This window comes from Nuphar pumila, chromosome 10, assembly GCF_984573655.1.
Source record: "Nuphar pumila chromosome 10, dmNupPumi1.hap1.1, whole genome shotgun sequence".
NCBI classification, from domain to species: domain Eukaryota; kingdom Viridiplantae; phylum Streptophyta; class Magnoliopsida; order Nymphaeales; family Nymphaeaceae; genus Nuphar; species Nuphar pumila.
In genome coordinates this window covers 117,805,719-117,830,818 of record NC_143258.1, presented here as the reverse complement: position 1 = coordinate 117,830,818, position 25,100 = coordinate 117,805,719, and the positions used below count along the sequence as shown (strand labels likewise).

Sequence of the window (25,100 nt, the reverse complement as noted above, 5' to 3'; positions counted from 1 at the left end):
ATGGTAACAACAAAGTTCAATACACATAATATGATTTTGGGGGTTCGAAGCTAGTGTTGTAAATTGAAAAACAAAAGACATTCTTTGTAATCATCTTAGAAAGCATGTAAAGTAACCTTAGACCTATCTTTGCTAGAAGCTGTCAAAGCCATGGCATCCACGTATGGTTTAAAGGTGCTTATATGTGCAGATGTGGCTGTCTTTTGATGTTTTAAGCTATACACAGTTTTTTCTTATGGAAGACCAGGCATCATTAACACTGAAGGTTGCTACGTGTTAAATCCTATTTGATTGCTTTGAGCATAGCCCAACTGTGCACCTAAGAATCTTTCGGAAAGGAAGCTGTAATTGCTCCAGTGGAGGAACTTGCATGTCATCTAGAGAGAAGCACACTGAGGGAAAATATCATATTGTCAAGGAACTTGAAATGAAGGTGCTTATGTGATATCTATCTTGTGTAGATATGCATATAGGCAGGTATGCAAGTTCTCAAACTATGGAATTATTTATTTCCCTATTACCCAAGATGTCTGACTGAGTTTAAGTACTTCGGAAAAGCAGATATAAGTTAAACAAAATTTAGTTAGCATTCCAACTCTGCATCTCACACATTCTTTCACATGGTCATCCACCTAAATATAATCTCTTATATATCAATATTCAATGACTGGAAAGTTTAAAAAGAAAGCACTGAATGCTTTTTCTAAAATACAATAATTTCAGGACAAGCTATTCTGGAGGTTCAAAAGGAGCTTGTGAACATATACTCATATTTGGACAACTAACACATCACACCTTTCTTTTATTCTTTTGGAGGAAAACATACCCTTTTAATTTATCATAAATTTTCATAGCAAATAAAACATATTAACTGGCCAAATAGCCAATTATTGGAGGAAAAGCATTAGCTAGAATCATGATGTAGGGAAGAAGAAACCATACCGGAGCAATGTACTCTTCTGTTCCAACAAAGGAATTTGACTGTGTAGTTGGCTCTGCAAGAAATGTTGGAGGAATTTCATTTCTTGACCTTCTTTTCTTTGCCTTCAATGAATTTCTTATAATCTGGACAATTAATACATATTTAAGCTTATGAATTAAAAAGGCAGCAATATTATATACTTTTCCAATACGATGTTGCAACTTTTCTTCATAACACATAATAATAAACAATTACTAACACTTGACGACAGTATTTAAACAATCAGAACAATTGATTATCTTGGTCTTCTGAGCAGATGTTAATGAATGGAATAGAAAGTTAATACGTTACAAAAGACTGCCAGACTTATCACCTTTAATGTAACTGTCTAAGTCTTCAGTTAATGAATTTAACTGCCTGACTTTTTAAATCTGTCTCAAACACCCTCGGCCTATGTAATGAAATTAATTTTCTCCATTAATAAATTAACCAACCCAATGTTTTATTATAAAACAACTATAAAGGCATTTAGACATCTAGTTCACTAAATAATGGTCAACTGAATGAATATAGAACTAGGTCTCTTTTTCACAAAAACAAAAAAGCAGTTGATTGTAATAACTGAAAAATTAAACAGCTATCTGTAGATAGGGGATATGTTAGGCATCTTTTTAAAATTTTCTCAAGTTAATACTTCAGCAAAATACAAGCTGTCAAGAAGAGAAGCCAATATCAACAAGATTATCTACTCAAAGAAAAGAAGCCAGAGCACACTCTGTAGTGTCAACAAACTGGACAAGGAGCACCAAATGTATCATGGAAAGCAGGAGATAAAGCTAGTGGAATCTCTTAATCCGAAGGAGTTCTAGTTTTGCGAAAACTATATAAGAGCTTTTGGAAGGCCCTGAGACTTCTTTTGCAAGAACAAAATTTTCCCAAGAAGTATGTGTGAATCAAAACTATTAGCTAAAACCAACAAGAGAACAGGAGACACTTCAAAATTACCATCATCATTTCAAGCACTTAAAGAATAGAAAAGTCAAAGAGGAAAAAAAAAATGTCTGATTGGCTTCAGGTTGAACAGATTGGTTCAAAAGGAGTTATCTATTCTAGTATTCACTTTGCTCAAATGATAGGAGAGCAAGAGGAAGTTGATGAGGTTTTTTAAGTCTCTTCGAAAACCAACCCTCGCCAGAGAAATGTCAGTGCCTCTACCCATGGCGAATTGAGATAAGTGGGACTGAATGCCAAGTATCCATGGTCATCTACAAGGACAAATAGCACTGTCCATGATGGTTAAAGTGTGCATGTTGCAGGAGTAGAAATGAAACATTTTTGGGATCAAGTAGGAAATCCTAATCTCAGGGGATACACATTTTCGCGAAAGACAGATCTCTGAAGGATGTCAACACAGACTGGAGTAGGATCATCACTGCTTAAGAAAATTCAAGAGTTGAATACTAGAATATTCGGAAGTGAAAAAACCATGTTTTTTTATGTGAATGGATTAAAAAATAGCCCACATTCACAATGGTACATATAGAAATAACTCTAGTTAATGCTCAATAGCCATCATTCAAGCACAACTTTGCACAATATAATGAAAATGAAAAAAAACATAATTAGCAACCTATATATTCTTGTATAGTTCCCTCTGTAAGTTCAGAATTCAAAAAATATTGTATTCTTGCAGTATAAGCAACTTCCATTTCTCAATAAAGCATTGTATATCATTGTCAAGTTTGAGCAGAGATCAACTTTCACAAAAACCTGAAGCTCCTTTTCAACAAGTATTCAGTGGAATATTTCTTTTCAATCAAGAGCTTAGTGTATGAATGATGGATGAAGATTGCAATAAGTAACACACGACCTATGAGTTGCAATAAAATATGTCTAGCCAATGCTCTTTAATTCAGTTAATGTTTTCTCACAGACTGAGCAAGCAAAGCACCTTGTAACCTAAACACATTCCTCCTAGCAAACACCAGTGAATATAAAGGTGCTTGAAATTCAATAGTTCAAACACGGGCAATTCACAAGTATGAGGAAATACTACTTAAATAACTAATAGATCAGTAATTTTTAAAATGATGTGTAAAGGAAACATCTGCTATGTAACTTAAATTCAAGAATGACAAACTACTCTCAGATACGGAAATGACATACTTGTGGTTTACAGGATGTCAAAAAAGAAAGGTCAAAGTCTGTCAACAAAACATGTCCATCTCTTTGAAGCAGAATATTTTCAGGCTTGAGATCTCGATAAATAACTCCTGCATTCCAATTCCAATCCACATCAAACAAGAGCTAACAAAAAAAGTACATTTCATGCAAATACGAGATAAAACAAACTTTATAAGTTCATGGGTCTAATAAACATAGTGAAAGGGCTGCAATGGTTCCTCATTTCGTTACATGAAAACATGGTCAACTCATTGGATTGACTTCCTGATACATTTTGGACATCTATGTCCATTTGATGTTTTACCAAGGTATTGCATATCATAACTTAATGATACAATAAACAAAAAAAAGAAATAAAACACTAATAGAACATATGTACAATATAGTATACACAATAAAACTGAAATTTTAATCATGCCCTTTAGGTACAAAGGTCCCAAGTTTAATACAACCTGGGGAGTCGATTTAGGTACCTACTTAGCCACTTTACCTCCTCTATAAATGCCTCCAAATGGTGGAGAAAGGACAAAGAAAGGAAGATGGGTGCAAAGAAGGTCCAAGAAGTTATGCAGTCATTAACTAAGCACTCAGTTATAGCTAGATTTTATTAAGTTAGTTTCATGAGAATTATAATTATAGTTTTTGATAGTTAGGAATTAGGATACATTTTGTCATAAATTAGTTTCTTATAAGTAATCGACTTTAGAGTCTGAATTGCAAATCAGGGTTCGTAAATTGTATAACTTCTGTTTTGAATGTTTAAAAGTTAATATTTTTCTTAAGTAGGTAATCAGTAATAAAATCAAGTAAATTTTATTATGGATTATCTTCGAATTACTATTTTTTCATAAATCACAAAATCTTGTTATCAAATTTGGTTAAACGACTTCCTTCAAGTTAAATTGATTTCTAGATTTTAACTATATGTGCATGCCATTTTAATTTTGATTTTGTTTTTTTTAATTGAAATCATGTTAAAATCAGATTTCATTTAACAATGAAAACCCACTTTAAAATATTTGTAATATATGATTATTCTTATTGAACAAAGGTACCTATACTTTTAAAGTATGTCCTATTCACAAAATGCAAGTGGACTGACAGATAAATTATATATTGACCCTCTTACAACCTTATAGGAGATTTTTAGCCCATAGATTTTGGAGTATTAATCAGACCATCAAGGTTCCATGGTCACCAATATAGAGCTATTTTGAAAATATCACAATATTATCACCATTTTGAGGCAGACCAATAATATTGGAAAAATGTTGCAATATTTTCAAAATATTTCTAAAATGAAAATATCGCAATTTTATCATGATATTTTTGTGACATTTCTTAAAAGAATTCTTAATTTTATATATTTTAAGCTTAGTTTTTCTATTTTTTTGCTTCTTATGTACTCTAGAAACTTTTAAAACTTGTTTCTTTATATTTTTGCAAAAAAAAATGATAAAACCTATTATTTTTCTTTCTTATTATTTATATTTTTTCAAATTTTAAAACTGAGATTTTCCGAAGAAAACCCATTTTTTCAAAATATTTTTGAGAAAAACCCTCAGCAAGAAATTACCTTGAAGACTACAGGTGACTATGCATCAAACTTATATGTTGACAAAGGGGTATAGAACATTTATGTCACTCACTAGAGTTATCAAGGGGGAGGGGAGGAAATTTTATTAGCCTCTTGAAGCTCTTTATATGGCTATGTATTGTTACATTTAGACTCCTCACTAGTTTGTATTATCAACCCCATAAGATATATCAGAGGGATTTTTATCAACCAAATGAATTTTGAGCTATATTGGCCCAAAAAAAAATTGGATGGAATAAGAACCATTTTTTTCTAAAGAATGTTTTTGTAAAATTCTAACCTGTATTAAGGATTAAGCATCATCTGCACCAAGGTAAATATCATCATTTCATACTTCAGTTTTTTCTTATACACATGGCGATTCCTATTTTATTAGTTTATTTCCTTGGATGATTGGTCGTATTAGTTGTTGGATATCTGTTATCAAATGTTTTGCTATTTGTGCTAAGCCCAATTAAGTGGCACTGTTATAATTGTAAAAGTTATGTTGACTTTGCTGAACTGCCCCATTGGGACTTTATTAATATAAGAATGTGTGTGCAGCCCCCACATATAGAGAAAAGAAACTTCTCTCTTCAGCAACACACTCCAATGAATCTTCACAAATTGTCAACCTGAACCTATACTGCATCTAAAAAGTAGGTTTCATGATTCAATTTGAATTTGCAAAGTGATTTAAGACATGTTCAGGTTATTATGATTTTATCTTGAATCATCAAAACTTTTAATTATTAAAGTTTTAAGTAGTTTCTTACAGAGTGTTGTAGCACATGAATCCTTTACTATTGGAGTGAGTTTTGATAGAGGTAACAAAGAATTTGAAAGACAATTAGAGTATACTTTGTTGAGGATACTGGTATGGAAAATAAAGCGACTTAACCTACAATTGAGTTGTCAATTAGTCAGTTTTAGTTTTTCTAAAAGGAATTGTAATCATCTGAAGGTTATAATTTGTCTTCTAATGAGGATATTAATAGAAGTTGAGTTATTGAACAAAGTTGTATGCTATGTTTCGTAATTTTCATATTCTTGATTTTATTCAAAGCTGATTTTATTTTATTCATAAAAACCCTGAAACATAAATGAACAGTCTGATAACCATACCCTTTATGATTCAGGATATGTTCTGGAGCATGACAAGATGTGTTTATCATTTCTTATTTATCAAAAATCATTCTTTGGATTGAATCAATTTAATGGGAGAAATTGATTTCTTATTTTATCAAGTTTTAATGCAACATAAGTTGTTGATTTATTGTCGCTCTAAAAACACATCCAAACATAAAAAAATGCCTAATATAATGCATGTTTTCTGCTAACCTATAGAAGATACATCTGTAAGTTCAAATTAAGCAAACACTCAAAACTTTGCCCTTTGAAGTTGTTTAGTACAGTTTAAGAGATAAGACTTCTTAGTACCCACTTATTACACACACAAATATGTATATATATATATATATAGAGAGAGAGAGAGAGAGACAGTAACAACAGGGTGCTCTAGAGCACCCACACCCACCTAATAGAAGCCATAGGTGCAGGTTGCATCTTGTCAATCAGACCTCATAGATGTATTCAATGTATTTTGTTTGATAGGAATCATGCCGTGAATCATATTTGTTGGATGTAAACATAGATCATATCTGTAGGGTGTGATTGACAAAAGAACTTGAATTATGGAAGCTATAGTTTCTGCTAGGTGGTTGTAGGTGCTCCCAAAGCATCCTATAATTACTCATATATGTAGAGTAATGATAGGGTGCTTCGGAGCACATACACCCACTCGATACAAAAATACAGGCATGTGTGTGTATATGCCCTTTTTCACACGTCAGATAAGGAGAATTTTAACATTGTTCTATAATATCAGTGTTGATGATAGTGATTCAATAAGCCTATGGATAATGATATACAAAACATAGTTGAGGTGTCAACCAAGAACTACTAATAAAAAATTCCCAATTATTTAGTAACCAAACAATTTGATGGAAAGGCATATAAAAAACCTAAATGGATTAATGAAAACAGATCGAACTTTCAAATATCAACTATTAATGATCGATTCTAGAATGGGATGAATCAAAGATATGAAAATCAAGCATATGCCTAAAGACTTGTTGATCTAATTGACTTTGTTTTTATGAAGTGCAAATGGGATAAAAGCAAATGTTATCCTTGATAACAATGAATAAAAAATAACTGGTAATACATGGTCTTGCATATCGAACAATAAACACAACAATGGACAGGATCACTTTAGGATTTTAGGGTTGATTAAGTGCTTCCACTGTTTGTGTGTCACAAATGAACTCTCATAATGAAAACTAACTCAACATTCCAGCATTTGCATGTAAAAGGTTCAGCTAGGAAATACCGAGGCAATGAAGATATTCCAAGCCAATAGCAACTTCTGCAGCATAAAACCTGAAAATATAAGCATGGACAAACAATGAAAGTAAATAAAGTGCACAAAATAAAAGATATGGAACCAATGTTAAAAACAGGTAACTCTTCTGCAAATGCAAGATTTCCACTAGAGCCAGTTGATCAAATTCCTTGAAGAACAATCTTTGTGTTTGATATATGACTGTATCAAGTTTTCCATGTGCATGCATGCACTTTTAAAACATGCAAGTAGTTGATCATATGTTTCTCAATCAACAGGTACATAAAAATATAGGATCAATACTGGTGTATAAAGCTAAAGCCAACAGATGTGAATTAGGTTAGGCAGGCTTTATAAGAAGGGAAAAAAGAAAATATCTAAAAGTGAAACCTGTAAATCTTTAGCCCATATTGAAGGCTTTCCTTGCTCGTAAGTCTGACTTTTATTTTTTCAATAATAATCTTTTTATAATTTTGTAATATGACTTCTATGTGGTCTTTATCCTCAGTAGTGTAAAGATTAAATATTGTATGTATTATACTGTTGTATATGTAAGTGAGTAGAGTCAAAGTTGTGAAAGTCAAGTTTGCCCTGTTTTAGATAGTATATTCACTAGTATATTTATCCATGTTGTAAATGTAACGACCCCAACTGACCCTCAGAAAAAATAGTGATTTTTTTTAAAGCATTTACGAAAATCCCCTAAAAGACCCGGGGCACATCACAAATTTAATATACCAAACCACAAACCATTCCATACATTGAATCAACTTAATTTATTAAATAATAAGTCAAAAAGTTTAAGAATATCAAAATAACTCTATATCAAATCACGCCATCTGGTCAGAACCCAAACACCATCACAAGTCTCGTATCCTCCAGCTAGCCAGTCCAAGACATCACTGAACATATGTGCCTGTAAAACAGTTTTAAGAACACGGGAAAGAACCGAAGTCCTTGTACGAATTCCTGTAAAAATCCAAACAGTAAAGGAAATGACAAACAAATTCATGCATAAATTTTCAGAGGAAATCACAAACAATAACTTACCACAATTATCTTACCATTCAAGCATTCAACCAAATAGCATGCATAATCAAAATATATAAAGATGCATGATCTAATGTTGAACAGTAAAATATGCATGATTCAATACACATGCATGAATAACTTATTAAGTTATTTATTAGAATTGTTTTTGCATGCATGTCCCTATTAAATGCACACAAATTTAATTCTCACTTTTTTTTAAACCCGCGGATACTCAAAATGGGCACAATTCTTGAAGTTCAAATTAGGTTCTCAGTCGTAGCTTAACACACTTTTTTCTATAAGGAATCAACACCATCCATCGGAACATTAGAAATCAACATCTAATGTCGGAACATCAGGAAAATCAACATCCACTGACACTACTTTCTTGGTATACCAATAACTACAGTTGAATCAACAACAACACCCTCAGGCAAAGTAGCTGAAAGCTCCCTAAAACCATAGGCACAATCGTACACGGAGTTTTAGTATCCTCACGGTCCCCCATGACTATCATCCAAGATTCTCACACTGTGAAATATCAAGGAAGAGATTAATTATACTGTTTTGGTCTCTTTTATCATTTAAAATCAAATCTCAAGTTCTTTACGCAAGAACCCTTTTGCAAATCAACATGCAAAAATAATTTCGGGCCCTGACCCTCACAGTTTAACAGTGTAATTAAATTTGAAAAACCAATAATTTTCATAAGTCATTTCGCAATGCATAAATAAAATCAACCCATTGGAGCAACACATGCTCCTAGCCTATATAGGCCTGCAGTGGTTCATACTTAACCACTAATATATCTCAACAAGTAATTTATGCCAATTACAAAATTTTAGTGAACATAAACACACACAGTTTCCAAACATGTTCACAATACACATTCAAAACACAAAAGAATGTACATTTAGCCAAGCACATACACATGTGAATAAAAGCTTGCAGACGACACCATTCATGATCAATTCATACATACGATCAATAAAACATGCATATGATCACAATCATGCAAACATCCAATTATTTTGAGATTCATGTTTATGATATGCACAATTGCAAACTGGTCGGTTTAGGATCAGATTCATGTACCAAACCAAAAAATACATATTCTGATCAGATACATGTACATGATCATCTTCATACACATATATCGGTTATGCATAAAATTTTCAAGTGCCGGTCAAATTTATGTGCAAAATCAAATCATGTGCACAAATCGGCAAAACAGAATATATCAATGTGCTTGTCAGATCCATGTACATGATCAGATTCATGTACATGTATCGACCATCAGAAAGCTATCCACAGCTCGTCTAATTCATGTACATGATCAGAATCATGTGCCAGTCAAATTTATGTGCAAAATCAAATCATGTGCACAAATCGGCAAAACAAAATATATCAATGTGCTTGTCAGATCCATGTACATGATCAGATTCATGTACATGTATCGACCATCAGAAAGCTATCCACAGCTCGTCTAATTCATGTACATGATCAGAATCATGTACATGTATTGACTATATCAAAAAATACGCAAATCCACGAATCAGAGCTGGTCTAGTTTATGTACATGATCAAAATCATGTACATGTATCAACTGCTGCCAAAAATCATCAGCTGGGCTGATTCATGTACATGCAGCTGGTCTGACCAATATACATTATCAAATTCATGTACATGGGTCGGTCATACCTGAGCAAACATGTTAATCAGCTAGTCTGATCCATGTACATAATCAGTTTTGTAATATCGCGTATTTTCACACTTAGATATTTTGAGATTTTTCAAAAATTTGGCTAAGTATAGAAGAAAAATTGGTAAATTTTACGCCAATGCTTTTGAGTCTGGGTTTGGTGTAATAACCTCGATTTTTGACAATTATTTGTTTAAATTTATTTGAAAATAATGGGTATTTTTCTAAATTTGGGCCTGGGATCCAAATTTCGGATCTTTACGTATACTTATCGCGTATAAACTTATATGTATATATAAGTGAAATAATTTAAATTAATTGAATTATTCACCTGATAACTAATTAAGATAGTGTGTAGATGGGTCCGGGATCCACCTTCTGGATCCATATATCTATATACATATATTGTAATATATATATATATATATATATAATCATAATGAAATAAATAAATAAATAAATAAAAACTTTATTTTTTTCGGTTGAATCCACAGTTGCACCCAATCGGATCCAACTCGTGGATCCACCGTTATTTGCATAACAGGATCCACATTTTTAATTAGCCCTGGATCCAAATCCCAATTTGGATCCGGTATCGTGGGTCACGGGGTTCGGACCCGGACCCGAGGCGTGCTTTATAAAGTAAAAGGGGAAACAAGAATCGTGCCTAGGGCACGATCTTTGCTTATATTGAAGCGGAGGAGAGGGTGGTTACAGAAGGTGTAACCGACCCCGCGTCTCTTAGAGAAGATGGAGGGGGGGGGGGGGGGGTCGGTGAGATAAAAGGAGGAGGTGGAGAGGGTTTCACCCTCTTAACTCGGCCCTCTTCTTCCCCCTCTCTCGTGTGCTCCCCGCCTTGCAACAGCCGCCGCCGTCGGTCGATCCGGAGCCATCGTCGCCGACGACCTCCCACCTGGGTACCTGCTCCACCCTCGACGAGAGAAGCCCCTTTTCCACCTCCTTGTTGTTTTCCCCCCTCGACCCAAGCTCGATAACGGAGAGATTTGACATTAGCCGACCCTGCTTCCACCACGGCAGCCTCCGATCGCCGGAAAATCACCAAAAAAGTACGGTGCACCTCTTGAAACTGTGTGAGGAATCGAATATGGATTCGGTTCCGTGTATGGATTTGTGATGAAAATCAAAGGAACGCCCTTAGAGGGTTGTTCTTCTTCAAGAATCGAGAGGGGGGGGGCATACCTATTCTTTCCGTACATTACGAGCATGTCAATGCATTTCTTGGATGCTGGAAAACCCAACTTTGTGAGTCAGGGTTTTCCGGTAGCGGTGACCTGGGGTTGGGGGTTTCTTTGCCTAACCCTAAACCGGAAATCCCAGACCCAATCGATTTGGGGATTTTCTTGTCTAACCCTAACCTGCAAAATCCCCAAATCAAATCGATCTGGGGTTCGGCTGAGGTATTGGATAGCCCCAGTCGTGGGGTTTCCGATTTCTTGAAATGGATAACCCCAAGTTTGGGGGTTTCCTATTTTTGGGACTCTATAAAGTAAATACGGAAGAGTAGGGTCGATTTGCGATTAAAGGGGGTTTGGTAGATGTGATCTATTGAGAATCGTGGTTACATAGAACTTGAAGTTATATCATTTTCTTGTTGGGCTTCTAAGGCCTTCTACTGAGAGATGAGGATTCTTGCAGCCATCATTAAAATAGTATGAAGAAATCTTTAACATAACTTCCATAAGCATTCTGATCGCATGACTGTACTATTTTTGTCGTCTTATAGAGGAGGAGGTATGGACTGGACATTTGTACATTCCTATGTATTTTGTTGGCTCTGGTTAAAACTCTTTAAAACGATCTGATGGTTTATCGTAAAATGGTGCATACTGTGACACAGGTAAATTGTGGGACGTGTGAATGAATATTTCATCACTAGGTGTTAGTAACATCATACTTCTGTAGATTAATAACACTGTGTTAATCCATAATATGTTACTAAGTGTTAATTATATCACTAGGTGTTAATAACCTTAGGGGATCCATGAAAACAAGTTAAATGTACCGGTTTTTGTATACCTTCATAAGTTTGGAAGGGTTTTCAATGGCAGGTTAAATTCCAGTCACACCGAATGGTTTCAGTATATACATTATTTTTACATTCTGTAAGTGCATTCTTTTTATGCTCAAGGCTACAGAATTTGGAAAGTAACACCCCGTAAGTTCCCTGATCAGATTGTATTCATATTGTAACAATAGGAGAGCAGTTCGAGATGTACAGTATTAAAAATTGATATTTTTCAGTTGTCACTTTTATAATAAGTGATAAAACCATTACAGTGTCGGCTGCGTGTATAAATCCCATCGCATCGGCTGGTGGGGGTCACTATGTGGTAAATGATGGAATTCCTGGTTTAAGGTAGTAAACTGCATATAGTGTGTGTTTCCAATGCATTTTTCGACCCCATATCATGAGTACTAAATTAAACCCTATAATAGTAATAAACTGCCAAGCTAAGTGGAATGAGTTCCATAGTAAATCCCTGTTATGTTCATATGTGCGGATGTCAACAAATGTTATGAATGAAGAGTTTCATGTGTCTACATTTATAGGACATGTTTAAGTATCACACATTTATGAATGAGTTTCAAGTGCATGTGCATACATGAAATCTATGTGTGTTTGGCATGTACAATCTTGAATAAAGGTTCTTATATACTTATGAATCATGAATGAACGCATGTGTGTTAAGTGAGTACATGAAAGCACTTGCACATGGATGGTGAACACATGTATATGACTGTGGTGTTAAAATATATATATATATATATATATATATATTCGTATATATACAAGTATATGTATACATATATGTATATATATACATATTCTATTTTATTGAAATACCCGATAGGGGTATTATTGTAATTCTGTCAATGTACTTTTCTTTTTCTTTTTTATCTTTTTTCCCTTTTTTCCTTTTTGCTTTTTACTTTTTTATCTTTTTATTTTTTCTCTTTAGGATGACCACAAGGGGCCCCACTCTTGTAGTCGTTGGGGCCCCAACGGTCATATTTCTGACCGTTGGAGCTCCCAACGACTACAAGGGAGCCCCCTTGTAGTCTCTTCTTTAGAGCCTCCATCCTCTATAAAAAGAAGAGGTGTTCTCCTTCTTATGTATGGGTTTTATACCCCTCTCTCTTCTCTTCTTCAATAATATCCAACTTATGACTTTAAGTCATTTCCATATTTGAGAGTTTTTGTGTGTGCACATTTGGTGCTTGTGTTCTTGGCTTTAGTGGTCACTCTTTAAGAGTGACATTTGTTCTATTGGTGCTTCCGCCTCTTTTCATTACATGGTATCAGAGCTCGGTTGGTGATTGGGCTTCTCTTTTGTCATCTTGGAACGCGTGCCTCTCAAATGTTTTTGAAGAAAAGAAGAATATTTGATGCCGATGGAACGTGACTCTAAAGTGGAGCTCTGTTTTAAGCTAAATGGGTCCAACTACCTCATGTGGGCCTCCGCTATGGAAAATCACCTAAGAGGTAAGAAACTTTGGGGTTTTGTTATGGGAACTACTCCCGAACCCTCTCTTGTTCTCACCAAAATTGAAAATGAGATTGAGAAGGCTTTAGATGGCGATGAGCGCATCAAAGCCATTAATGAACATCAATCCAAAATTGAGGATTGGGAAAGTAACCATGCCAAAATTTTGGCATGGTTGATGAACAATGTAGATCTTAAAAATTGTGCTAACATTGCCAAATTTAGAAGGGCCAATGAGGCTTGGTTTTTCCTTAAGGGTATGTATACCCAAAAGGATCTTGCTCGACAAATTTTTTGTCAAGAGAAAATCCGTTCTACCAAACAAATGGACATGAGTGTCCGGGACTATTTTAGCTCTCTAACCCCCCTTTGGGATGAGCTTGCTCTTCTTGAGCCTAAGTGGGTTGCTCCACAAGATATTGAGCTAAGAAGAGAACAAATTGAAAAGGAGCACTTTTTTCAATTCCTTCATGGACTTCGCCCGGAATTTGAACAAGTAAGGGCATCTCTTCTCCATAGAAGCAAAGCCCTACCTATTGAAGATGCCCTTGCCGAGATATGTCAAGAAGAAACTCGGCTTGGTTTGAGCATTAAGAGTGATGATGTTTTGGCCGTTACTAGGCCCGGATCAAATGTTAAAGCATATAGACCTCCCCACTTTAACAAAAATAACTATGGACCTAGAAAGGGGATTATATGCCATTATTGTAATGAACCGGGGCACATAAGACCGGTTTGCCCAAAGCTTAAAGGAAAAGTTGCCGCGGTTGGAGAAGATTCTCCAAAGAAGGAAGAAAGCACCAAAGAAGGAGATATCAAAGAAACTCTAAATCACATCTCCGAAGTTCTCCAACATCTACTCAAGGCTTCTCCTTCAACATCTGGGGCCGCCATTGCCTACTCTTCATCTCCTCCAGGTATGTGGATACTAGACTCCGGTGCTTCTTTTCATATGACATCTCATAAAAATTCTCTTTCAAATATTTTTTCCGAACCTATATCTTCGTGTGTTTCAACGGCCGATGGTACATCATTAAAAATTGAAAGTATTGGATCTCTTAATTTTAAAAATTTTTTTGTTCCTAAAGTAAGAATCGTTCCTAAAATAAATTTAAATCTTTTTTCCGTATCTCAAATTACCGATCATAGATGCCAAGTCTCTTTCTCACCCAAGGATTGCACCGTGCAGGATCTCCAGTCAGAGAAGCTGATTGGGCAAGGCCATAGAAGGGGTGACCTCTATTTCATGGATTTTTTTACTCTTCCATCTAAGCCATCGTGCAATCTTGTAAAAGACAAAAGTATTGGAATATGGCATGAGAGACTTGGCCATCCAAATTTTGTAAAAATGTCTCTTTTTCCGTTTTTGAACAATACTTGTAAAGACAATCACATGCCTTGTAAAGATTGCATTTTTGGGAAATCTAAAGCTATTCCATTTCCACAAAGAAGTTACTTTACCACTCGGCCATTTGAACTTATTCATTCTGATGTGTGGGGACCTTCCCCTATTTTGTCTAAAGGTGGTTTTTCGTATTACGTTGTATTTATTGATGATTTTACTCGATTCACATGGATTTACTTCCTAAGTCGTAAATCCGAAGTTTTTTCCTTCTTTAAAGAATTTCATGCAATGGTCAAAAACCAATTTTTGGGAAATCTATCTATTCTTAGATCCGATTCGGGAGGCGAATATATGTCCAATGATTTTCAAACCTATTTGAAAGAAAATGGAATTTGTCACCAACGTTCTTGCCCCAACACTCTGCAACAAAATGGTCTTGCGGAAAGAAAGCATAGGCACATAATAGAGACTACAAGAACATTATTAATCTCAAAAAACATTCCAAAATCTTTTTGGGCCGAAGCGGTTCTAACCTCTTCATATCTTATCAATAGAACTCCTTCGTCCTCTTTGAAAAATCTTTCTCCATTTGAAAAACTTTACAATATGTCTCCCGATTATAAAAGACTAAGAATTTTTTGATGTAAATGTTTTGTTTTAACCCACAAGAATGATAAACTTTCCCCTAGGGCTATTGAATGCATTTTTTTGGGATATGGCGAAAAACAAAAAGGATATCGATGTTTTAACATACTTAAAAACAAGCTTTATATCTCTAAAGATGTCACATTCCTTGAAGAGGAAAGTGGTTTTTCGCACCAACCAAATGAAAATATTGATTATTCATTCTTATTTGACTTATTGCCTAAAGATGATCATATTGATCCTAATGAATCCCTTAGTGAAGATCTTGTTGAACATCCAAGCGGTGATCAAAACTTAGAAGAAAATGTTTCAAGACAAATACAAGTCTACTCTAAAAGGAATGAATGGAATCCTCCTTGTGCCCTTGAAAGATTTTCCCAAAATGAGTCCATCGAAGAGACTTCTCAAAGAAGGTCAAATCGGATTTCTAAAATACCAAATAGATTTGTTTCTTATGACTCTTTTTCGCCTAATTTTCGAGCATGTCTACTTGCCCTTCACTCTTTTCATGAACCATCTCATTACAATGATGCTAAGCAATATGCTCATTGGAATGATGCTATGCAACTTGAACTTAATGCTCTTAAAAAGGCATAAACTTGGGAAATCATTGATCCTCCCAATGGCAAGAAACCCATTGGATGTAGATGGGTTTTTAAAGTTAAAACTAAGAGTGATGGTTCATTAGAAAGATATAAGGCTAGGTTGGTAGCCAAGGGATATGCCCAAGAGTATGGGGTAGATTATGATGAAACCTTTGCCCCCGTTGCTCGAATGACTAGTGTTCGAGCTCTTATTGCTATAGCCGCAGTTAAAAAATGGCCAATCTTTCAACTAGATGTCAAAAATGCCTTTTTGAATGGTAATTTAAATGAAGAAGTGTAACGCCCCAAAATTTTAACCCAGATTTTTCAGGATTTTTTTTTTTAAACCAACAAATGATTCTAGGGTTAAGCATTTCAGAACGATACAAGAAGGTAAAAGCAAACCACGCCATTTATATTTTTTTTTTCAATAATAATAGAATTCAAAGGGAGTTTATCACATCATCAGTCTCAAAACAAAAATTTCAATCAAAAAACAATTAGGACTGCCAGGGAACAAATAAATCCAGCCATGGTCAGCGCCTCATCCTGCTTCGCCCCTGAACTACTCTGAGCCTGAAAATGATAAAATTATAGGAATTAGACTACCACGTCTAAGTACAAAAACTGTAATTATTCTTGCAAGTAGATCATGTGTCAGGTGTGATGTGGGTGTTGTGTTGGAATTTCAGTCTAAACATAAACACATAGGGAATTCGATGCAATAGCAATAATAGACATATACCTGAATAGAAAGGTAGATTATGTAACAGTTTATACTTAAGCACAAAAAGCATTTTTCTCAACTACAACAATTAAACAAGGTATTAAGCAATTAAAACAGAACTTACGCTAACATGAATAACATTTATATAACATCCATAATATGAATTCAATTAACTAATATATGCACAGTTTAGGATGTTGTTTTATCATAAGCACCGAATATACAACATGATGAAAAAGTAAACAGTTGTCTCTTTAATGACTCCAACACCGTGATACCTAACTGTTCTAGTTAATGTTTATCTTTTCTTATCCCGCGGGTACACACGGGCCAAGGCAACCATCACAGAAGAGAACGTTCGGGGGTATATTATTCAAGGTTGTTTTATTAACCCGAACCTTCTAACTGTGACTGAAATCCCAAGGGAGCGGCCAGTGACCGAGAGAAACTCCCAAAGGCCAAAACCAAACCAGGATGCATCCCTAACTTCTGCAGAAGAACATGGAACTACCACCTAGGACATATTGGTAGTCCGGGTCCCCCAACTCCGAGGACTGGGACCAACGAGTCACTTTAGCTCGAAACTAAAATTATGTCCCCGGAGTTTTGTACCACTTACCCTCTCCAAGGTAAGCCCGAATCTGAGTGAGTAAATCTTTTCATTTAGTTAACCTTTCAGGGTGTAGGAGCATTTTTCCCCAAACCTGCTACTACCACAGTCGTAGATTTCCAACCTTAGTCATTTTATCCCAGTGTATGAATCAACCCCATCATTTTCCATGTTGTTTTCATAAACTCACTCAGGGTGCTCTGGTGCCTTTAAACCAGTCAAGCACAAGAGTTAATACTTTAATTTTCTTACCAAAATAATTGAATCAAACCACGTACCTTCATTAGGTATCCAACCCATATCGCCCATTGAGCAAGGTTTCCCAACCAAACCCCTAGTAGAAAGGGATAACCATGACTTACTTAATCATTTGCCCATTTAGGTTACCACTAGATTATTTCCTTTCAATTCAGAATGCTCCAAGGAAAAGAAATTCACATACTCTGAACACGGGCAATATACAATGTCAATACACAACATTTCTTTGATATGTCTCACTCATTTTCTACATGAAGAGATCAAGGAATTGTCTTAAGACTTTAAAACTATCATTGGTGTACAACTGCTACTCTAAGGCGGAAGTTGGAATGTAAGAGAACTTGCAGTTTTATGTGGAATCTAAGCCAAAAATCATAAAGACTGTAAACTCATTCAGCCTATTACAGTAATACAAACACAGAAATTTCGTGCACAAGAGAAGTGACAACTAGGTATTATTCAGCTAGCATATTGAAATTCTAAAATCCAACATGAACCACTCAGCCATTCTACTGTATCCCACAAGTTAACTAAGTGATGCACAACACGCTGGGTTACACAGAAAATAAAAGAAGGAACCAGAATTCATTCAGCAGCATGAACTAAACACATTTTTTTTTTGTTTCAGTTCAGCCACCATACAGCATATACATCAAACAATGGTTTCAGCCATTCTACTGCATTTTACAGTATTGTTAAATATCAAACAGCATGTTGTGTTATACAGAAATAAAACAACAACTAGACATTCATTCCGAACCTATGGTATGATCAAGATAACTCAGCTGAACCCCCCCAAAAAACGAAAGTAACTATCTATTAAGTTCTTCCACAGGTTAAATCGTAGGGGCAATCACCACCCCTAAGTATATCAGGTGCACACGGTCATAACACCGAATTGATAAACATAAATAAACGATTATTTGAAGGTATGATATATTCATCTTTTAAGTATCCCAAAACAATTTTAGTGATGATTCATACAACATCAGACATAATTTGAAACGGTCATGCACATTTCAGGCTTGAAAGGATAAAAAAAAACACACAGACTCTTAGTTAGGGCTTTCAATACCAAGGTCAAGAAAAACACAATTCGAACTAGGGTTTTCGATTGAAAAGGATATAGATTTAACATCTAAATTTCATACTAGTTCACTAATCCGAGAATGAGGAATGAATCATCAACAAACACCCAATCGGTTAAAAGAAAAAAGAAAACAGTTCCCTCTTTATTTTTATCTATTTTATTATATGTTTTTTTTTTTTCATAATAATCTGAACCCCCCCTTACATGCTCGATCCCTAGAAACAGAAATCCGAAACCCCCAAATTAAAAATTTGGGGTTTTCGGTTTGGGGTGACAGACAACCCCAACATTGGAGATTTTCTCTCCCCCTTGCAAGTCGACCCATTTGGGTTTTGAACAATCCACACCCCACCCTACCATGATCGACCTGAAGAAAATTTAGAGAAACCCTACCATTTTCCGGCGAGGTTGTTGCGGCATCCACTAGAGGGGTCGGTCGGCCTGGACAGCACCACCACCGGCGAGGTTGGCTCCTCACTGCAAGGCCTCGAGCTGCGGCTTGGGATTGGAGGGAGCTTCGAGTTTTAGAAAGGTAGAAAAGAGTGAGAGAGAGAATAGAACAGAGAGAGAGAGAGAGGTTCGGGTCCCCCTTTGTAGGTGGGTGACCTTCCAAAAAGGAAGGAAGCCCGGCGGCTTCGGCTTCCTCCCCCCCCCCCCCCCCTTCCCATTTCCAAATGTTAGGGTTCAAAAGAACCCTAACCAGCGACTTATCGGGGGGTTTCCCCCTTTATTTTTATCGGGCAGCCCTTGTATCCTTTTTTTACAGGGTGTGGGCCGGGTCCGGGTCCGAACCGCGACCCGCGACGGTGGACCCGGTAGCGATTTGGATCCGGGGAATAAAAAATGTGGATCTGAGTCGTGTGAACAATAGTGGATCCATGGGTTGGATCCACTTGGGTCCAATGATGGATTCGACCAGTTTATTTGCTATTACACCCATATTTTTTTCTTTTTGGATTCGGGTAACGGATCCTAAGCCCAAATCATGTTAAAAAAAAATATGTATATACACAAATTTTCTAGGTAATTGTATAAAATTTGCGATTATTACAAGAAGTGTATATGGAACCACCTCCGGGTATGGATTTAAATGGAAAAATCTTGAAATTAAAAAAGGCCTTATATGGTCTTAAGCAAGCCCCTAAAGCTTGGTATGATAGGTTTAGTAATGTATTAATAAATTTAGGTTTTTCTTCTTGTTATACTGACACTGCTCTTTTTGTTAAAAGGACAGGTGACTCCATTATTATGCTTCTGCTGTATGTTGATGATATGATCATTACTGGAAATGACAAAAAGGGAGTAAATAATGTAAAGTCCATGTTAAAAGAAACTTTTGATATGTCTGACCTTGGTTATTTGAGATATTTTTTAGGGATTGAAGTGGCTTATTCCCCGCGAGGATACATCTTATCTCAGATGAAATTAGCTGCAGAAATTTGTGCCAAATAAGGAATATCTGATGAAAAGAAAGTTGAGACTCCTGAAGTCATTAATGCAAAACTGAGACTTGAAGATGGTGTTCTTCTTGAGGATGCAACCCCCTACCGTCAATTAATCGGATCTCTCACCTATCTATCCATCACACGTCCAGACATTGCTCATGCGGTTCATGCAGTAAGCCAGTTTCAGCATGCACCTACTTCGGTTCATATGGCAGCCGTATTGAGAATTGTCAGATATATCAAAAATACTATATCCAAGGGACTCTTCTTATCCTCTTCCTCCTCTCTTGACTTAACTGCCCTTACTGATGCTGACTGGGGAGGAAATCCCAATGATCGTATCTCAATAACGGGTCTTTGTATTTTTTTAGGTGAATCCCTCATTTCGTGGAGATGCAAGAAGCAGCAGAAGGTTTCACTGTCATCCACTGAAGCTGAATATCGGGCCATGGCAATGACAACTATGGAAATCGTATGGCTCAGAAGTCTCCTTGCTGACATGGGCGTCCCCATTTCTACTCCCACCAAGCTCTGCTGTGACAACAAAAGTGCGATTTACATTGCTAGTAATCACACCTTTCATGAGCGGACCAAGCATATTGAAATGGACTGCCATTATGTTCGAGACGAATACCTCAGAGGGACTATCTCATTACCATATGTTACTTCAGAGCATCAACTAGCGGACTTCTTCACCAAGGCGCTCCCAACTCCACGATTCATGTTTCTCCTTAGCAAACTTTCGGTCTTCTCCCCGTAAAGTTTGATGGGGCGTGTTAAAATATATATATATATATATATATATATATATCTATATATATATATATATATATATATATATACATATACTTATATATATACATTCGTATATATACAAGTATACGTATACATATATGTATATATATACATATTCTATTTTATTGAAATACCCGATAGGGGTATTATTGTAATTCTGTCAATGTACTTTTCTTTTTCTTTTTTATCTCTTTTCCCTTTTTTCCTTTTTGCTTTTTACTTTTTTATCTTTTTATTTTTTCTCTTTAGGATGACCACAAGGGGCCCCACTCTTGTAGTCGTTGGGGCCCCAACGGTCATATTTCTGACCGTTGGAGCTCCCAACGACTACAAGGGAGCCCCCTTGTAGTCTCTTCTTTAGAGCCTCCCTCCTCTATAAATAGAGGAGGTGTTCTCCTTCTTATGTATGGGTTTTATACCCCTCTCTCTTCTCTTCTTCAATAATATCCAACTTATGACTTTAAGTCATTTCCATATTTGAGAGTTTTTGTGTGTGCACATTTGGTGCTTGTGTTCTTGGCTTTAGTGGTCACTCTTTAAGAGTGACATTTATTCTTGTAATATCAAAAAAAAAAATTGGTTTGGGCCGGATCCGGATCCGACCCGGACCCGACCCGGGCCACCGCCCCTCGCTGTCATTAAAAGACAGCGAGGCAGGCAGGAGGAGGGTTACGAAACCCCCCTCACCGCCACTCGCTCTCTGTCTCTCCGTTTCCCTCTCTCGCTCGTCCACGGTCACCGACGCCGGCGACCCCCGACAACCGCCGCCACTGACATCGGCGACCCCCCTTCCTCCCGGCGAGCTCCTCTTCGGCGAGCTTCCTCCGAAAACCCCCTGGTACGCCATCGCTTCCTCTTTCTCCCTCAATTCCCTCTCTGTCTCTTCTCTCTCTCGCCCTCACTTCTCTGTGTGCCACGGGAGGGGTCAAACCCCCTCCCTGAGTCCCCCTCCTTGCTTCTGTTACGGTAGGGGAGGGGCCGAGCCCCTCCTCCCTGTTCTTTGCTATGGCAGGGGAGGGGCCGAGCCCCTCCTCCCTGTCCCTTTTAGTTGCGCCAGCAGGGGCCATTGGCCCCTGCCTTTCCGTGTGCCAGCAGGGGCCGATGGGCCCCTGCCTTCCTTTTTGCGAGCCAGCAGGGGCTTATGGCCCCTGCCTTTCTTGTTGCCAGCAGGGGCCATCGGCCCCTGCCCTGTCGCCAGCAGGGGCCATCGGCCCCTGCCTTGTTGCCAGCAGGGGCCGATGGGCCCCTGCCTCTCTTTTTGCCAGCCAGCAGGGGCTTATGGCCCCTGCTTTTCTGTTTGCCAGCAGGGGCCATCAGCCCCTGCCTTGTTGCCAGCAGGGGCCATCGACCCCTGCCTTCTTGCCAGCAAGGGCCGATGGGCCCCTGTCTTTCTTTTGCCAGCAGGGGCCATCGGCCCCTGCCTTTCTTTTGTTGCCAGCTGGGGCCGATGGGCCCCTGTCTTTCTTGTTTTGCCAGCAGGGGCCAATGGCCCCCTGCCCTTTGTGCGCGAGCCTATACCCTTGGCCGACAGGCCCGGGAAATCTTTGGAAGCTACATCGTGATGGGGACAGATCATTACAATTGTTGGTCTCCAACGAGGAATTCCTAGTAGCGTGAGTCATCTGCTCGCATGGGCTACATCCCTCTTTTGGCAGCTAGAGTCTTTTGATCCTGCCCCATCTTCTTTTCGAGTCAATTGGGACGGTTGGCCCCAACCTTATGTATTTGCAAAGTCGAGTCTTTGCCTTGCTTTTGTTTTTGTCAGAGTTTGCTTGTTAATATCGCATAATTGCAGCTACGACGGATCCCACTCGCGCTCCGCGACCCGAGCCGTCAATCGTGTACGTCCGCAGACGTCAACAAGCTCGTAACCCTCCAAGGTAGGGGAAAATTGCACGGAAGACTTGGATAATTTAATTAAGTTCAATTGAACTAAAAACGACCATTGAATGAATATATATATATATATATACATATATATATATATTTATACGAGTATCCACTTCACTCAAGGATGCGGTTTCGCAATCCTTGCCCTTTACCTTGCCATCGCGCTCTGCGCCTAGGCTCTTGCTTTTGCATATGTGTTGGTATTGCCTTGCTATTGCAGATGACGTGCAGGTTCTTGCTCTTTGCGGATGCCTTAAGGGCATCCTTGTGGAGGATGCAAGGAGCATTTACCACTCTCCCTCTTGCGACAAGGGTTTAGTCGGGAGCGAGCGAACTTCTTAGCGGGTGTTCTGTTGAGAAACTCGTATCCCGTCTATCGAGGCCGGTATCGAGTCATGCGAGACATGTGGATACCCCGATAGCGGATGTGATTCGAGATAATCACATGCATCATGTTGGCACAAGGTACTGCAGTTTCAAAAGATAGAGTAAAGTTGATAAACTTTACATCTTTGTGAAACACTCCTGTTGAGGCTTCTATTGAGGAGTTATACACCCTTTTATCCTAGAGTATTTGTAGTCGTGCACGACACGTCTAGTACTGCGATGATCGGATGAGACGGTCGTGCGACCTCGAACAACGCTAAATGCAAACTGTTGTAATCACATAAATGGCCTCACATTCGCCTTCACAGGCAAGATGCTCGAGTGGTTTAAAGACACAGCATAGAGTGGGTCGTTAGTTAAGCAACCCTTAACGCACCCGTTCGCTTCTGGTTGTCTGTCAAGGGAGAGGACAGATCGGTACAAAAACTCCAATGGACAGGTTGTTAACAACCACCCCACGGGCAAAGATCCGGCCTCCCCAGTCATTGGAGTTAGGGGAAAGGGGCTACAATAGTTAGCTCAACACTTCTGCAGAAGTTGGATGCATCCGTGGCACTGCTTTTCAGCCTCTGGGGAATCCTCTCTCGGCTAAAGCCGTCCCCTTTGGAGAGGACTCAACTAGCTATTCGGGTTATTGAAAATACATAGAATAATAGACGTCCGAACTAGTCTCAGTTGTTTCTATGTTTTGCCTGCGCGTACCCGCAGGCCAGTAATATCGGAACATAAAGTCTGTTCACCTTGGTTGCTGAGCCGTGAGACTCGCTTGCACCACCGACTCGCTTGCACTACTGATTCGTTGCACTACTGATTCGCTGCACTACTGATTCGTTGCACTACTGATTCGTTGCACTACTGATTCGCTGCACTACTTATTCGTTGCACTACTGATTCGCTGCACTACTGATTCGTTGCACTACTGATTCGCTGTACTACTGATTCGTTGCATTACTGATTCGCTGCACTACTGATTCGTTGCACTACTGATTCGTTGCACTACTAATTCACTTGCACTACTTATTCACTTGCACTACTTACGCGTTTGCACTAGTTATCTGCATGCATTGCTTACCTGTTTAACTGCATATTTGTTTTGAACTGCGTAATGTACTGAATTAAATTGCATAATTCAGTTCCTTGTAGTCTCTCTTGTGCACCTACTGGTTTTTCGTGAAACTAACCCATTCTATGGGTACAGGTGATGATTAGGTACACCACAAGCGATGGCGCGATGGCAAGATGGCTCCAAGACGTTCTTCTTCCTGCTCTTAGCTCGCGTCCTGTTGTTTGGGGTTTTGTAACGGATTTTCCTTGGAATATCCGAATTTTGTACTATTTGGAGAACTTCTTAAATGAAAGTGGCTTTTCCAAGTGTTCGCAAGTAACATGTGTTGTGCGTTTTGGTTCTTTTAGCTAACGCGCTCAAAGTTGTCAGCTTGCCTTTTTGAAATTAATAAAAGTATAGTCTTCCGCTGATTTCGTAAACCATCTCTGAGATGAAGAGATTCCTTTTTAGTCTCTTGTCTGTTTTTTTTTGAAAGGTTTGCAAGCTTGAAATTTTGGGGTGTTACAATTCTATTGGTGCTTCCGCCTCTTTTCATTACATGTGGTAGCTCATGCACATTGTTAAATTGGTTTGAATGGATGTGCATTTTGGAAGTATGTGTAAATTATGTGCATACTCATATACCCAAAGGAGACATGCATTGGTGGATATACGTATGTGATGTAGGTAAGACACATAGTGAGGATGCATATGATTGAGAAATAACATGCTTATGATTGGGTTTATATTTGCATGAGTACACATGCATTTGGCACTTTGGCTTAGTGTTATGAATAAAACACTACTTTGGTTTTGTTGTGTGATGCATCGATAGTTTAAATGAACCATCACCAGCCTGGAGAGCCGTGGGTTTGATTTCTTCCATATATATTTGGATTTGCATCACTTAAACCACACAAGTTGGTATGGCACACTCTACACTGTTCTCATTG

General features: G+C 37.7%; 1 protein-coding gene across 7 annotated transcripts in view; it reads right to left on the bottom strand.

Annotated features, from left to right (window-relative positions):
* PHOT2 (phototropin 2) overlaps positions 1-25,100 on the bottom strand; it is a 249,196-nt gene that overhangs the window by 66,535 nt on the left and 157,561 nt on the right. For all 7 annotated transcript variants that reach the window (XM_090019848.1, XM_090019847.1, XM_090019846.1 and 4 more), the window contains 3 exons: positions 7,075-7,124; positions 3,089-3,195; positions 943-1,065 (listed from right to left, as the gene is read on the bottom strand). In XM_090019848.1, coding sequence (XP_089875974.1) covers positions 943-1,065; positions 3,089-3,195; positions 7,075-7,124 — 280 coding nt within the window. The remainder of the gene's footprint in view (positions 1-942; positions 1,066-3,088; positions 3,196-7,074; positions 7,125-25,100) is intronic.